We start from the raw sequence: 16,925 nt of genomic DNA on the forward strand, positions 1-16,925 counted from the left end.
CGGACCCATTTGGTTTAGGAACTGGACTACCGAGACCACCACAGAGGGTGGACTCAATTACGACATTCCATTGCCAAATATGTCACATTAGAGCCAGTTCAGCAACAAGGAAATCTCAGGGGGTATATTATCTGAACATGAAGCTGTTTTTATTTTATCCAGCAGCTCCCTTTTAAAGAACACAGCAAAACACAGATACTTTCACACATTATGTGATGTTGAGCACTTACTTTTATCTATTGTATGCAGTGCTTGTTCATTGATCTTCCTGTTCTGCACCTGCTTTGAAACTGTAAAACATAAACTCTTGTCTTCAGAAACATTTTGTGCTGCACACCAAGGGGAATTATTTTAGAATGCAGATTTCACTTCTTACCTTTTATGCCATTTTCCTGCTGATCCATTAGTTTTTTCTATTGATTTAAAACAAATTTAGATGTATCAAACCTTCAGAAAAGAAAACATAACCCCCCAACTCACCTTCAAAATTTCTCACATGGAGCTTGAAAGGTACAATGAATACAGATAAGTGACTAACCATGAATATTATTGAAGAATCACAAAGATGCACAGCTCAACAGTAGCTGTAATTTATCTTTCTGAACTGGTTACAAGTTAAGATTGTCTCAAGTATTTTTTTCCAACCATTTCACGCTGGCAAAAATATGCTCATCTATTTAAGCATACTATAAAATAAGCACTTTAAAGATCCCAAATGAGTTTTCTATCAACACCAATATCAAAACTAGGATCATAATTTCACTCCTTGAACTTTACAGACTTTTCGGCTGCTTCTTGCATGAGGCAGTGGGTTCGATATTGGCATTTCACCTCTGGGCTCACATCCAGCTTGGAAGATGGGAATACTGACTGTAATGGTCTTAAATGATTGGCCTCAATCCAGTTATTAGTTGGCATAGACTCCCAGCACAAAACTGGTTTTAATTCAGGACTTCACAATCTGACAGAGAAGAGCCACAGGATGACTGGTACAGAAAATAGGACACAGAGAATGCCACAGGGTGCAGTAAAGGATACTGTTCTGAGGTGTAGAGCCGAAGCTGCATCTGAGTGCTTGATCCTAACACCATAAAGATACTTAAATATGCTGCAAGCAAAATACTTGGTTTAATTTTGATGTAGGTTTCCCATACAGTTTACATACTTAGGGGATGACTCCTTTATAAACACTGAGGTGTAAAATACAAGCTGTAATGGGATTCCTTAATAATAATAATCCTTGGATTTGGTATAGCACCTTTCCATGTTAGAAGGACTTCTCAAAATACTTCACAGGATTTAATGTGAGATGGAGTGACTGTGAATTTGTAGGCAAACGTGGCACCACAATTGCGCACAGCAATGTCCCACAAACAGCCATGAAACAAATGACCCAAGTTTATTTTGGGGGATTGTTAAGACACAGGATAAACTCCCTTGTCTTTTCAAATTGTACCATGGGATCTTTAACATTCAACAACAAGAACTTGCATTTGTATAGTGCACTTCAGGCTGGGTAGCTTCCCAGAGCACTTCACCTGAACAGTTAGACGGGACCTCAGTTTAATGCCTCATTTGAAAGACGAAGAACAATTAAGTCGCAAGTTAGGAACATGTCCAGGAACATTGCAACTCTGTTCCTGGAATATATTGTGTTGGAGATCTCCTTAGTTGGTGAGGCTCATTTTGTCCCCATTTTCTTTGTGGATTGTTATTAACGAATCCCAGTAGAAATCGCTGCATTTTAAAACTAATTCCCATATTGCTCAAACAGATGTCATACACATGTGGGATTCTGTGGACATTATCATTTACCTAAGTAGATTCTGGCTCTTACCTGAGTTTTCCTTAAAGCCTTTTCCAGTGACAATTTCTCTTTTTTCACTGCTTTCAGGTCTGCATTTTGCTTTGTTGTTGTTTCTATTGAAAAGAGATAATCAATGAAAAAAAATTAATAGATCGGAACAAGACATCCCCCAGATTATTCAGAGCTGTAGTTTCCATTGATACTCCAACTCATGTTGAATTTTCCAAGGCAGCAGGAATTTACCTACTCATCAAATTCTAATTGTGAAATCACTTCAAACTCAAGTTATTAAACATAATTGGCTACATTTCTAAAGTTAATAATGGTCTCCACTTGCTAAGAATGTCCACGCCACTATAAAGCACTCTGAGACATTATTCTATGGGAGTGCTGTTTTTGAAATGCAAATTGTTACTGTTAAGAGTTTTGGTATTCTAACAGAAAGTGTGCAATAAATATCTCAGCACATTTGTACAGGGGATTTGAGGGAACATTATGGTATTACAGGGGAATCCCTTTATAACACCCTTCAATATAGCACCGCTTTGCTTACAGTAATGGACCTCAACATATTGTGATGATAAACAATGAAAGATTTTTAACATCCACCTGAGGAGACAGGGCCTTGGTTTTAATGTTTCATTCAAAGAAGAGCACCTCTGACAATCCAGCATTCTCCCAATACTGCTACGAGCTCTTAATGTGGGATTTGAATCCACAATTTTCCAGCCTAGACAGGAAAGGGCTACTAAATGAGTCGAGATGTCATTAGTTAACAGCAGGGAGAGGGTTGCTTGACAACACAGGTAAATATGTATAATGCTCTGCCCACAAAACCTGTAGAAGTGAGTCAATAGGGCCATTTTAATGAGAGACACACAGACGCTTGGGAAGTACAAAGGATAAAAGATATGGAAAAAATGCTGAGTTTGGAATTAAAAGATCTCCCAAGATCTAATAAACTGGCAGAACAAGCTTGATAGGCTGAATGGCCTCCCCCGGTCCCATTTTCCCACACTCCTATGAAAATAAAAGAAGCACATTGCATCTGGTTACCTTCCAGTTTCTTTAGCCGTGCTTCCAATTTCTTCTTCCTAAAATTCAAGTTGGAAAAAACTCTTTAAGAATCCAAAAGACAAAAACCAAAAATGTGTGTACAACATAAAGTGGCATAAAAAAAGCCAGTGGTACTCTGCACTTACAGCATATCGTGTTTTGCTTGTTCTTGTTTCAATACAGTATATTCTGAGTAATTCTGTTGGTACATCTTAATTGAGCTCTGTTGAGTGACAAATAAGAGAAGAAATGCATTGTGAACCTAGAAAGCTTGTTTTTTTTATTGGGAGCGAAATTTCCACTGGTCTATTCCAGTGTGCTGCCTTATATACATTACCTTCTTTTCCTCCAGCTCTATCCTCATGGTCTTCATCTCATCCTTGCATTTCTCCACAAGCGTACATTTTTCCAACAACTCATCCATTTGATGTCGAAGTGTTTTACACTCTCTGTGGAGGAAGGCAAAGGTGACATTTGAAAACAAGCACCAAAGTAGCCACATTAAATTGCATGATAGGACAAAGGAGATTATTTAATGTAATACAATGGCAGAGAGAAACTAAATCATTATTTATGCATTTATCATCAATATTTTCAGTCCCTCAATTGGTGCTTTCAGGGTGAATATCCCTTCCGAGTTGGACTTGCCGTTACCCCGCTCACCTTTACCCCCATCTCTCCCTTGTTTCCCACTCCACATTCATACCTTACATGAAGCCTACAACCTGCTCCTCGACCACCTCTCCACCCAGTTGATGACTACCCAATTTACCATCCTCTGCCTTAGGGCCAAGTTGAAAGGATACTGAAACAGCTGTTCCACATTAACCAGGCTCTCTATAGGTCTGCTGGCTGGCTAAGAGTCAATAAATTACTTAATTGCCATTTTCTAAGTGTTCATATTTTTCATTTTTTTAAAAAACACACACGGAAGGTGGTAAAATGGTACCTAATCCACTCAAGATTTTCAGGATCAAACCCTAGTCTCTGCTAGGTGTAAGGATCCTCCATGAAAAGAACTTGGCCAATCCTAATTCAAATGCCAGTGGAAGTAACCCACTGCCAAAATCTCTTCCTTACTGGCAAGACCTGGCACCTCATAAGGATGTGTGATGCAGTTTACTTTCCCTTGTCCCCGCTTCACCCTCATATCTTACACGAAGCCCACTAGTTGCTCTTTGAACCCCACCCACCACCCATCCAGCTGATGATCACGCAACTGACCCTCCTCTGCTCCCTGCTGGCAGACTTACTGGTGGGGGGGATAGGGGGGTAAAATTGAGGATGCATTGCCCTGCAGCTAATTATACTAAGTGTGTTAATGCTGACACTTGAGGGTAAGTTTCTAATAATAATCTCGCTCCACCAAGGTCAATTTACCAATCAAAAGAGAATCAGAGGTGCTCACACCATCAAGACCATCCATTGATTGACCAGTGGAGAGTGACTTCTAAAGTGCCTCCAATAGGAACTCGTTCCATCCTTCTGCCTTGACAGATACTGACATTCACACGTAACATATAAAACCTTCCGGATTTGCATTTAGTTAATCTGAAAACAGTGGTCGAATACTCTTAAGCAATAATAAAACTAAAATATTCATAGAAAAAACACACTGTACCTTTTTCAAACTGTGCAGNAAAAAACATTTAATTGTGTCCTTTCCAATTCTTTTCCCTCTGGTTATACCAGTTGGTGCTCACTTATCTTTGTTCCCTGGGAGCATTATAGATAAACAATACTGCTGCGCTCACAGTCCGTAAATCAAAGGTACACCATGCAGCTTCTAATGAAGCAAACTTCACACAGCATGGGGGTTGCCCTCAATGTCCACATTGAACAATAGTTATTAGTTGGAAAATGGGTCAATGCATTGCATTTGGCTTAAATAATTGGGCACAAAGAATTGGATTGCAAAACTGAAAACATATGAGTAAGAAAAGAAACATCAGTGTTGCAATTATCATCTCAGCACATCACTATGGAAAAATAAAACATTCTTACCTTTCAGTTTTTTGGAGTTGTAATAATTTGTTAAGGAGAATTCACATCTAAATGTAAATGAGCTTAGCATCTTTTAAAATAAAGTCACATTACAGTTCAGTAAAACTGTTCCAACACACAACACTCTTACTTATAGCAATTGCTAAAATCAAGCTTTGTGTTTACACAACATTTTTACTTCTTGTATTGCAACTACTTTGTGTATTGTGGTTAAGAAAATGACACAAACACTGTACTGAAAAAGTTATTCAGTGGTTTGACTGTCAAATGTGCAAGCACGAGCATCTGCTGTAAATACCAGACATGCATGATTTCAGCCGAAGAATGTGATCTACATAATTTACTAACAGGATTCAAAACATCCATTTCATCAGCAAAAATGATAAGCCTTTAATAATAAAACAATGCAGCAAACCATGAAAAATGCCACTTAGCTTTAATTTTATAAGAAAGCCGAGATGTACAATACAGAAAGTGTAAAGATATTTTATTTAGAGCATTTTGAGAGAGAGAGAGATAAAAGCACCACTGCATTCATTATACCATTTATATCAAGAAAGGATATCATCACACTTTTTCTGGTATTCTGTGAGAATATGGCTGTAAAAAGAAAAAAAAATTAAATTATTTGAGAAAATATTTCTGCCAGTCTTCTTGACAAGGTGAATGTATAAAAAGGGATCTTAAGACATCTTATCAACATACAACAAAACATATTGAAATCATAATGGACACACAAGTCATCACACCAGCATATATTTAAACCTGGAGCTCTTAAAAATAAATGATGAGATGCAAATGGCCTAAAATTGCATAAAAGGACAGTCTGTCCCAAAGAAAAACAAACATTCACTGCTATCTCCCAAAACCCTCAATAGATGTATTTGCCAAACATCTCTAATTCCCCCTTGAATGTGCTAACACAATCTGCAGCCACCACCTTTCTGGGTAGTCTATGCAACATGTTTAGCATTTTCTGTGAAATAATTAAATTTAACATTCTGTTTACACTCCCACTTCTGAGTGCAAGCTCTCCTTTTTATAGTGTGTGAACATTTTAAGCATATTACTAGGGTTTAGTATTACAATAACATCTTCCCAGTCTCTTCTGTAAAAGTACAACATCACTTTTCATTACCCGCTATTTGCTACATGAAATAATACTTGTTTATCAATGGGCTCGTTATCATCAGAAAACTTAGCTTTATTTCTGTCCCATTTCCATAATTTATGCATAATATAAATAGCATTGACCCTAACCAGATCCCCAAGGCACCTGCTAATTGTCTCTTTTTGCTGATGCAGGTTTACCTACAACCTCCTGCTGTTTCCTATAATTCAGCCAATATCCCAGGATGAATTCTTTTTTTAAAAAATAGAACACACAGTGGGAAACGTTAAACCATTTCAGCTGTGAAAGCATGAATAAAAAATCCTCGTGAAAATAAGCTGAAAGACAGATCTGCACAATTGGCATTATTATATTTTTCTTAAATGGAGAATTTAATTTATTACAATACATAATTTTTACAGAAAAATTCTAACAGCAGAAACAAAATTACAGTCTGTGAACAATAAATCATGTACTTACTCTGTCTCAACAATTTTTTGCTTCATTGCAATTAATGCAGTTACATATTCATTCAAATTCTGAAAGAGAAAGCAAAAATGACATTATTAAAAAAGGGTAAAAGGGTATTTTAATATGATTATTCCATTACTATTTGCATAAAAGGAATTATAGAGGTCACCAGGTTGTTGCTATATTCAGGGTCAAGGTCCTGTTCGGCTGGTAGCACACTTGCCTCCAAGGTAGAAGTTTATGGATTCAAGCCCCATGTTAGTACTTTGAAAACTCACATTCTAGGCTGACACTACAATGCATTGAAAGAGATGCACTCTAAGATGCTATCCTGTGTGAAGGGCACTATATAAATGCAAGTTATTGTTGTAGCTGTGGTTCCTTCAGATGAATGGTTAAACCAAGGCCCCTTCTGCTTGTGCAGGTGGACATTAAAGATCCCGTGGCACGATTCAAAAGGGATGTCCTGACCAACAATCCCCCAAATAAATTCACTTAATTGGCTGTTTATGGGTCACTGCTGTACACAAATTCCCTGTGTTCATCTGCACAATACAGTCAAAGAAACTGGCTATCAAAAGAGAGGTAACTCCCTCTAGTGGCATTGAAAAAAAATACAATGTATAATTTAATACAGTAGAAACCTCACTAATCCGGTCACTCAAGTGACTGGGCAAAAGTGACCTACTTCGTGAGGTGACCTGATCACTGAAACGGGTCGGGTGATTCAGGTCACTGATGTAATTTTAAGGGCATTGGTAATGGGGAAGGGTGATGAACATTCAACAACCATACTTATTAAAATAAAGGCAATGTCACATTTAAAACAAAAGCCGTCATGTATTTAGATTTCCTTTCGAGAATGCATTCAACTTGTGTTCTGCCAAATCCATAGATCACAGCTAACTGTCTATGACTTTTGCCCTCACTGTTTTTGATTAAGTCCACTCTCTTACGTAAGAACAATTCCTTCCGTGGTAGCACGTTTACAACACATACCAAGAATTGGCGGCAGGAGCTCAGGTTAGGCCGTGGACGGCGGGTGAAGTCGATTTCCCGCTCACGTTGCTTCCACGATCCCAACACTCCCCGCACCGCGCAATCGAGACCGAAGTCCACTCCGCCCACAGTAGCAGCGTCGGGAAAACAGCGAGAGAAGTCCGAGGCCTAACGCATTGTGTACTCTGCAGGTTAGTAGCGGAGGGGGGTGTTTGTACCGTGTTTGAAGCGGAGGAGGGCGCTCTAGTGGCCACAATCAATGACCATTGTCTTGAATAGTGAGCTGCCCGGCTTACTGAAGCAGACAGACAGCTTATCTTTTAGTATAGACCGTGAAAGAGACTGTGAAAATGTGCCCGCAATTGTGAGGTGTCTGGATTACCGAGGTGACAGCAAACCGGATTTCTACTGTACTATGTCATACGTTTGTGGGAAGTGATTAACAAGACTTTAGAGTGCAAGTACATCCTGTTAAACGCTTTGAGATGTCCTCCCGGTGTGAAAGGCGCTATATCAAATGCGAGAATTATTAACAAAAATCAACTATGAAAGTATAATAATAATAATCCTTGCATTTGATATAGCGCTTTTCACGTCTTCTAGACGTCAGCGAGTATCAGTCATGACATTTCTTATGTTCTTTGACTTAAAATCTTAAGATTATGCAGAACTTCGGAAAATTCCTAAATTTGGTCTTCCAATTTAGACATTGGATTTCTGCAGTTTCTAAGAAGACTGAATTCCAAATTAAGATTGAAGTTAAAGGATTTTCCAAGATTCTGCATCATTTAAATTTTAAGATTTAAAGTTAAGACCATTCAATACAAATTTATATTTATATCATGCCTTTCACATCAGGAGGACATCCCAAGCACTGGACAGCGTTTGCATCCGGGCCTGGGGTGGTGTCTGAGGAGGGGGGGAAAGATATCCGAAAGTGCGATCAAACAGGAAGGTCTTGAGGTGGACCCTGAAGGAGACAATGTAAGGGACGACTCCAGGATGAAGTAAATGAATATTTTTACACCTGAGAGAATAGGTCCAAACTGCTGCATGATCAAGTTTATGAATTATGACACAATCTGAATGGTATGATTCGATGACTCCCCATACAGGTATACTAAATTGTATATTGTAATTTTCCCGGCAGGGCGAAACCTTGGGCAAGTTTCCTTACTCCACACAGAGCCTAATAATAATCCCTCCAAAAACAAAAACAATAATAAATTGGTCATTTTCAATCCACGACTGTTTGTGGGACACTGCTGTGCGCAATTGGCTGCCGCGTTTGCCCACAAATATACAGTCAATTCACTTTACAGCATATTCTGTGAAGCACTTTGAGACATCTAGAAGACGTGAAAAGCGCTCTATCAAATGCAAGGAGATTGCATCATCAACAGTGCTTTCCTGTAATACCTTCTTTGGTGCAAAATCTGAAAAGGCCATCTCCATATCAGGAAAACAATTACAATACTATTTATAGTATATAAATATCAGAGTTCAACAGACATGCATGTTATAAGACAATAATTAAAGTGATGAAAGAAGGAAAAATGCCAGAGCATTTTTGGAGTGTCAAAATAATATTACCTTACCAGGTTTTGCAATTTGTTTTTGAATTTTCTTATATTTTCATAGTGAAGGATGTGATGGATAAGAGATAACAGGTTGTTGTTAAATTGTAGGACAGACTACTGCTTGCACCTGCTCTCAGTACAATATACTTCAAAATTATTGGACCTATTTCCAACTTTACATTGCTCACTGCAGCCAGCTCACGTCCACAAACTACTGACCACGTTGAGGAAATGATAGACTGATTCAATGTCTCGTTTTAGGCTAACATTTTATGATTTTATGAAGATGGTTGGGTGGAGATTCACTAAAATAATAGCAGGCTTGACAGGTTAGTTGTAAGGTGAGACTTGAAAAATTGGAAACATTTCACTAGATCACAGAAGGATGGAAGAATCGAATAGTTTTCAAAATTATGAATGGTTTTAATACAGTAAATAAAGAGAAACTACAGCCATTGAGTGGTTCAGTAACAGGAGAGCATAAATTGAAAATTCTCATCAGAAGATAAAAAGAGCTTAGGAGAAATTGTTTCACATGGAGAGTAGGTTAGATTGTTGAACACCTTACCACAACAAGAAACAGCAGTAGCAACTTGCATTTACATAGTTCCCTCCACGTAGGTTAACATCTCAGAGCACTTCACTGTGAGAGTGTTGAAGGGCTAGGAGAAAGGGAGGGAAGCGGGGGAAAGAGAACGGTAGGGAATTTTTAGGTGTGGTGGAAGAGGTAGGTGTTTAGGTGGAATATAAAGGTAGACAGAGAAGAGGCGAGGTGGAGGGATAGAGACAGGGAGCTCCAGAGGTTGGGGGAGTAAGGAGATTCTCAGCTATCCTTCAAACCCCACATTCATGGGTGACCTATTTTACCTTTCCCCACCTCCGCAACATTGCCCGCCTGTGTCACTGCCTCTCACCACAGGCTGCCGAGACACTGATCCACGCTTTCATCATGTCCCAGCTTGATTATGCCAACCGCCTGCTCGCTGGACTTCCCAACTTTTCCCTCCACAAGCTACAGATTACTCAGAACTCTGCAGCCTGTGTCCTCTCCGCACCAGGCTCCGCAAACCAATCACCCCCGTTCTTTCCCAGTTTTATGTTTAATACTTTTGGGAAAATATAATATATGTATGCTCATAAAAAACTCCACATGTCTTATTGAATGCACAGAGATACTGCTGAAAATAAGCTGCTAAATATCACTGAACATGCAGCATGAACAAAATATACTATGAGGACTTGTGGTGAGGTTAAGATAACATAGGCACCTTCAACTCATTAGGTACATCACTGAACTCACTGGATTAATATTTCAATAAAAATAAATCAAACTCCATTACAACTTTTTGCACATAGATACAATTTGTTTATGCATTTTTTTACTTGTGTCAAGTCAAGTCTGAAATAATTCTATATAGGGCAGTTTTCACATCCCTGTGGCTGCTATAAATTGTTCACTGCACCTGATTCAACCTCTCCTTTGAATCTGCAGTAACATGCACAAGTACTACTCACTTTCGTACTTGCTCTTTATTTAGATGCCGGGTTATGATGCTGCAGTTCAGCAAATTTAGTTGGTTTTATTCTCACTTCTCTCACTGTTTTTTCTCTGTGGGTCATTCAATGAGATTTTGAAAACCTCAGCCCGGATGCACTAATTAGTGAAAGTGTAATTGTGCCCTTATGAGATTTTAACACTGAATTGAGACATTCCTTTACTCTTAAAGTTAACACAAAAATAACACTGCAACAAAAGTATCAGACACAAGATATTCAAAGTACACGACATCAACACTTGTGATGAGAACATTGCAAAAACAAAGATGTTTAAAGTAAAATATTTTAAGTTCAGACTTGTGCGGTAAAGGCGTAACTCGACTATAAGAGGTCTGACAGGAAGATGTTCAATCAATGATCGCACCCAGTATTAATGTGCATATTGTCGACATTTTGTAGACATCACGTTTCACAATGTTACATTTATGTATTTTATTATAATATCACAATATCATTACCATTATTCTTTGCACTTCACAGAATGGACCTAGTTTATGATAAAAATTTATTGGAAGTGTTCGGTTTCAGCTTGAAACAGTTTAAAGACTAAAAGACTAACCCAGTCTTCACTTGCAATGGAACCGAGCTAAGAAGGGCAATTCAACGTACCTCTTTACCCAATTAGGTTTATCTAATTCAGCCTTAAAATGAAAAAAATAAGAGAAATTATTGAGAAATTATTTCTGTGGAAAAGGATTTATATTCATTTTTTGTGCAGTGACTTGAGCTTCTTAGATAAGTTAACGAGATCACATGTTCATATGCAGTAACATAGAAAAGCACGGAACAAAGAAAGCCATCAAAACTGCTCCTACCAACAAATCATATATAATTAATAATATTAATAACCCTTGCATTTGATATAGTGCTTTTCACAACTTCTAGATGTCTTCACAGAATATACTGTAAAATGAATTGACTATATATTTGTGGGCAAAACGTGGCAGCCAATTGTGCACCGGAGTGTCCCACAAACAGTTGTGCATCGAGTGACCAAATTATTGTTTTGGGGGAGATTTCTTTTGAGGGATTATTATCCCCGAAAAGCAATCCGCCAATCGACTAACAACTGGGTTCCTACTTACTGCTAGGTAAACAGAAACATGTGGAGTAAGGAAACTTGCCCAACACTTCGCCCTGCCAGGAATCGAACCCAGGTCTCTCGCTTGTGAGGCGAATGCTGTAACCAGTGAGCTACAGGACTCCACAATTCATGCTCGGCAGCATTTTGACTCATTTCATCTCTAAAGACACTTCTTCCACACAGTAACACGCGCACACACACACACACACAGTCACACACACAGCAACAATGCAGTAAAGCTGCAAGATATCAATCGAACCTCAAAAAATGCTATTATTCAACTCCAAGAATCTGCTTTCACAAATGGTATTTCCAAGGTCCTGTAAATCATAGGACCAAAGAATTATGCAGCACAGAAGGAGGCCGTTCGGCCCATCGTGTCTGTGCCGTCTCTTTGAAAAGAGCTATCCAAAGCAATCCCACTCCCCCACTCTCTCCCCATAGCCCTGCAAAAGTTATCCTCCCCAAATACCCATCTACTTCTCTCTTAAAAGTTGTTATCAAATCGGCTTCCACCACCCTTTCAGGCAATGCATTCCAGGTCCGAACAACTCACTGTATGAAAAAATTATATCGACAAAATCCCTATAATATATTCTCTGTGTATTGCATTCCAACTGAATATGAAGTACGAAGGATCAAAAAGATTTGTCAGATCTTCTTTGACTATACTGACTAGAATTCACATTCTTTACCTGTTACAAAGTGTTACACAATTTACTTATACAAAGCTCAGTCAAGTGCATTCCACTATGCATTTATATAACAGATTTTGTTCCTGACATCAAACATTGATATAGCACCTTATCACGTCTTTGAGAGGTCTCAAAGTGCTACATATAATACTCTGTAAAGTGGAGTGACCGAGTATTTTGTAGCCAAAACGCGGCAGCCAATTGCGCAGAGCAGTTTCCCACAAACAGTGATGGATTGAGTGACCACATTATTATTATTTTTTTTGAGAGATTATTACCCCTGGAAAAGCAATCTGCCGATTGACTAACAACTGGGGTTCTTACTTACAGTTAGGTAAACAGAGGTGTGTTGAGTTAGGAAACTTGCCTAAGGTTTCGATCTAGAGGTATTGGTTGACTAATTGCTCACTATATCAAAACAGTGTGATGGGCAGCAATAGACAAGACAAACAGAATACTGGGTTATGTTGCTAAATAAGTTAAGTTCAGTTACCCAGAAGTCATACTCAAGTTATGCAGTTCTCTGGTTAGGCTGCACTGAGAGTACTGCGAACATTTCTGGTCACTTTGACACAAGGGGGCTGCCCAGGGCCCAGAGGCAGTGCAATGTAGAGCACAAAGTATTAGAAAATTTAACTATGAGCAATGATTNAAAAAACTATGTCTTGACAAAGTGCATCTCAGAGGGGACCTTATAAAGGTGTATAAGATTTTAAATTAGATTGAGAAGGTAAACCCAGAACACTATTTTCATTCACTGAAGCAAAACAAGAAAACAAAGGTTCAGGGTTGCAAAGGGGAATTTCAGACACCAGGAAGGATTTCTTCACCTGGAGGGTAAGTAATGGCAGAAACTGGCTACCAGGAATGGTCACCGAGGCCTGGACACTGGACTGCTTTAAAAAACAGCTTGATTCTGTGATAGGAAAATGTTAAGGTGCCTGGAAGGATGATAATGTGAGTCGAAGGGCCCTTCTTCGTCAAAAACCTCTGGGGATTGTGTGAAGATATTCTTTCGTCTTGGACCTAACCCATTTTACCTTAATTTTTAGGTTTGTCCTCTTGACGTACCCACATCTTGACAAACAACTCTATCTCTGTACCTCTACCCTGAAATACAGGACCAGTGCTATTCTGCTGTCAGATGTAAAGTCTTGGATGAGCTCCAACTTTCTTCAGTTAAATGTAGATAAAACAGGCTCTCCTGCTCAGCAACTCCTCACCTCAGGCACTGACAGCAACAATCTACACAAATGTACACCCACCTCACAGAGCCTGTGCAGAACCTCCGTGTCTTGTTTGACCCTCAACTGTCCTTTAAACGGCACATCCATACCATGATATGTTCTGCCTTCCTCCATCTCCACAACATTGCTCACCTCCGCCAAGGTCTCTCCCCTCAAGCTACTGAAACTCTCATCCATGCTTTCATTATGTCCAAGCTTATCTCTGCTAACTCTCTGCTCGTTGGACTTCTCAAATCTTCCCTCCACACAATGCAGATTAAGGTACCACGACCAGTGCTGTCCTCTCCTGCACTAAACTATCACCCCCACCCTTGCCAGGCTCCCCATCCCCAAGATGATAAGAGTTCAAATTCTTTGTTCTCGCCTTCAAAGCCCTCCACGGCCTTACTCCTTCCTATGATCCTATGACCTATGATCTGTTGAACCATTACCTGGGCCAATAGAAAAATGCGACTGTACTTTTCCCACGGAATCTGCTACAGTGCGCTAGGCCCCGCTACAAACCCATATACAGTGTGGTAGATAGACCCTGCACACTCAACGCTGCTGCTCTGGTTGAGCGGCTCATCATGCGTGTGTAGCCCGGGGAGTGTTGGGATCGCGGAAGCGACGCGAACGAGAAATCGGCTTTGCCCGCGAGTGAGAGAGCCATGAAAGAAATAGCAGGTGCGGGACACTACTGCCACTATTTGCTCAGCCCTAAACTGAACTCTTGCAACAAATTCTTAGTAAGTGCTGAACTATTCAAATTAACATTTTTCGTATTTTAAACATAGCTACATGTTCAGGAAATATATGCTTATAGTTTTAACCAGGTTGTTTGACAAAATACGTCTCTCAATAGCACTGTTGAAGCCCCTGCAACTTTTGGCAAATATTTCTGCAAATTTCTATTGTGTTGTCCTGTAGCTGTGTGGTTAGAGCACTTGCCTCACAAGTGAGAGGATCTGGGTTGATTCCCGGGAGGGCAAAACATTGGTTAAGTTTCCGTACTCCACACCCCTCTGTTTACCTAGCAGTAAATTGGAACCCGCTTGTTAGTCGATTGGCGGATCACTTTTCTGGGCATAATAATCCCTTCAAAAAAAATAATAATAAATTGGTCAGCCAAACCACGAATGTTTGTGGGACACAAACATTCGTGGCGCTCCCCCTCCGACATGCAACCCCCACCCCCTCACTGATCTCCCCCTCACCACCTCGCATCCCCCCTCTCCCATTGACCTTGCCGCCCCCCCCCTCACCGACCTCGCACCCCCCCCTCACCGATTTTCCCCGCCCTCACCGACCTCCCCACCCTCACTGACCTCTCCCCCCCAATCACCGATCTCCCCTTCCTCACCGATCTCCCCCCCTCCTCACCGATCACCAATCTTCCCTCACCGATCCCCCCCCTCACTGATCTTCCCCCCCCTCACTGATACCCCCACTGATCTCCCCATCCCTCACTGATCCCCCTCCCCCTCACTGATCACCCTCACTGATAATAATAATAATAATAATCCTTGCATTTGATATAGCACTTTTCACGTCGGGAGGACGTCCCAAAGCGCTTCACAGAAGACACTGTAAAGGAATTGACTGTATATTTGTGGGCGAACGCGGCAGCCAATTGCGCACAGCAATGTCCCACAAACAGTCATAGATTGAAAATGACCAATTTATTATTGTTTTTGGTTTTGGAGGGAATATTATTAGGCTCTGTGTGGAGTAAGGAAACTTGCCCAAGGTTTCGCCCTCTGCCTGGAATTGAACTCAGGTCTCTCACTTGCAAAGTGAGTGCTCTAACCACTGAGCTACAGGACTCCACTGATCTCCCCCCACCTCACTGACCCCTCTCGCTGCCCCTCCCCCCCCGACCCCCCCCCTCCCTGACCCCCCCCCCCTCACTGACCCCCCCTCTCGCTGCCCCCCCTCTCGCTGACCCCCCCGCACTGACCCCCGTCACTGACCCCCCTCACTGACCCCTCACTGACCCCTCACTGACCCCCCTCACTGACCCCCCTCACTGACCCCCCCTCACTGACCCCCCCTCACTGACCCCCCCTCACTGATCTCCCCCTCACTGATCTCCCCACTCGCTGCTCCTCTCACACTAATGTCTCTCTCGCGGTCACTAACAACAACTCACACGTGTGTGCAGCGTCTTTCAGGTCGGGAAGACGCCCCGAGGCGCTGACTGTCCCTCAGCCTCACACACACACACACACACTGACCTCTCTGAGGGAGTCACAGTTGGGACACGGGGCGGGGGTGACGGTCGCTGGCGCGGGGGCAGCTCGAGCCTCCCCCGGCATCATATCGCTCAGTGCGGGCAGCACCGCCCTGCGTCATCAGCCGCCGACCGACACAACCCGACCCGACCCACAGCCACTCAGGACCCACAGCCACTCAGGACCCAACCACCGGCTGCCTGCCCACCCGCCCGCCGGAGCAGCTCAACGCCACACCGAACGAAGACACAGTAGGCTACAAAGAGCAGGGCACGGAACGGAGACGGTTGTCGATCCATTTTACATTGAAAATGGTGTTTAATAAACAGGCAAACTCTCTGGACACCTCGAGAGTGAAAGTGGACCCCCCCCCTCCGGGCCCGTGTGCAGCGTCGCAGTCACCGACACTGAGAGTTAGAATCGTTGACACCAATTGATCAATCACTGACAGCGTCACAATCAATCACCGACGCCGACAGCGTCACAATCAATCACCGACGCCGACAGCGTCACAATCAATCACTGACGCCGACAGCGTCACAATCAATCACTGATAGCGTCACAATCAGTCACCGATAGCGTCACAATCAATCACTGACAGCGTCACAATCAGTCACCGACAGCGTCACAATCAATCGCCGACAGCGTCACAATCAATCACCCATAGCGTCACAATCTCTGACAGTGTCCCACTCAGAGCTGGTGGCCCAGTCAGTGCTATGGCTGAGCTGCCATCAATAGTTCCTGGTGGACTACATACCCTCCACTTATCCCATTTGCATTTAACCCCCCCGCCCCCGAACTGAGCTAACCCTCCCCCCCACCCCTCAAAACACCCCCATTTCTACTCCCCACCCTCCGCTACTCAGCCTCAGTTCTTCTCCCCCATCGCAACACGCGTCGATGGTTGTCCCAGAGGAGCCACCCCGACTGCCCCACTGCCCACTCCACAAGACTCCCCTGCCTCCAGAATGCAAACCCCCCTTCCCTCATCCACATCCGCACCCTTCCCAACTCTCCTCCCCCCTCAAAACCCTCAGTCATTTCTCCCCCCAAAATTTGCAACCCTCAAAACCCCTACCCCCCTCAGCCCCTTCACCC

The 16,925-nt window shown here is 41.9% G+C and overlaps 1 protein-coding gene across 1 annotated transcript in view; it reads right to left on the reverse strand.

The window, feature by feature from the left end:
* The window catches only part of ice1 (KIAA0947-like (H. sapiens)), a 39,074-nt gene extending 23,082 nt beyond the window's left edge, over positions 1-15,992 (reverse strand). The window contains exons 1-10 of the mRNA XM_007900542.2: positions 15,828-15,992; positions 6,459-6,517; positions 5,433-5,467; positions 4,868-4,886; positions 3,201-3,312; positions 3,010-3,086; positions 2,864-2,901; positions 1,838-1,920; positions 377-413; positions 231-290 (exon numbers count right to left, since the gene is read on the reverse strand). Of these exons, the coding sequence (XP_007898733.2) occupies positions 231-290; positions 377-413; positions 1,838-1,920; positions 2,864-2,901; positions 3,010-3,086; positions 3,201-3,312; positions 4,868-4,886; positions 5,433-5,467; positions 6,459-6,517; positions 15,828-15,911 (604 nt within the window). The 5' untranslated portion in view covers positions 15,912-15,992. The remainder of the gene's footprint in view (positions 1-230; positions 291-376; positions 414-1,837; positions 1,921-2,863; positions 2,902-3,009; positions 3,087-3,200; positions 3,313-4,867; positions 4,887-5,432; positions 5,468-6,458; positions 6,518-15,827) is intronic.
* Between the last annotated feature and the right edge of the window lie 933 nt (positions 15,993-16,925).

The sequence above is a fragment of the Callorhinchus milii genome, unplaced genomic scaffold (genome assembly GCF_018977255.1).
Source record: "Callorhinchus milii isolate IMCB2004 unplaced genomic scaffold, IMCB_Cmil_1.0 Scaffold2, whole genome shotgun sequence".
NCBI lineage: Eukaryota > Metazoa > Chordata > Chondrichthyes > Chimaeriformes > Callorhinchidae > Callorhinchus > Callorhinchus milii.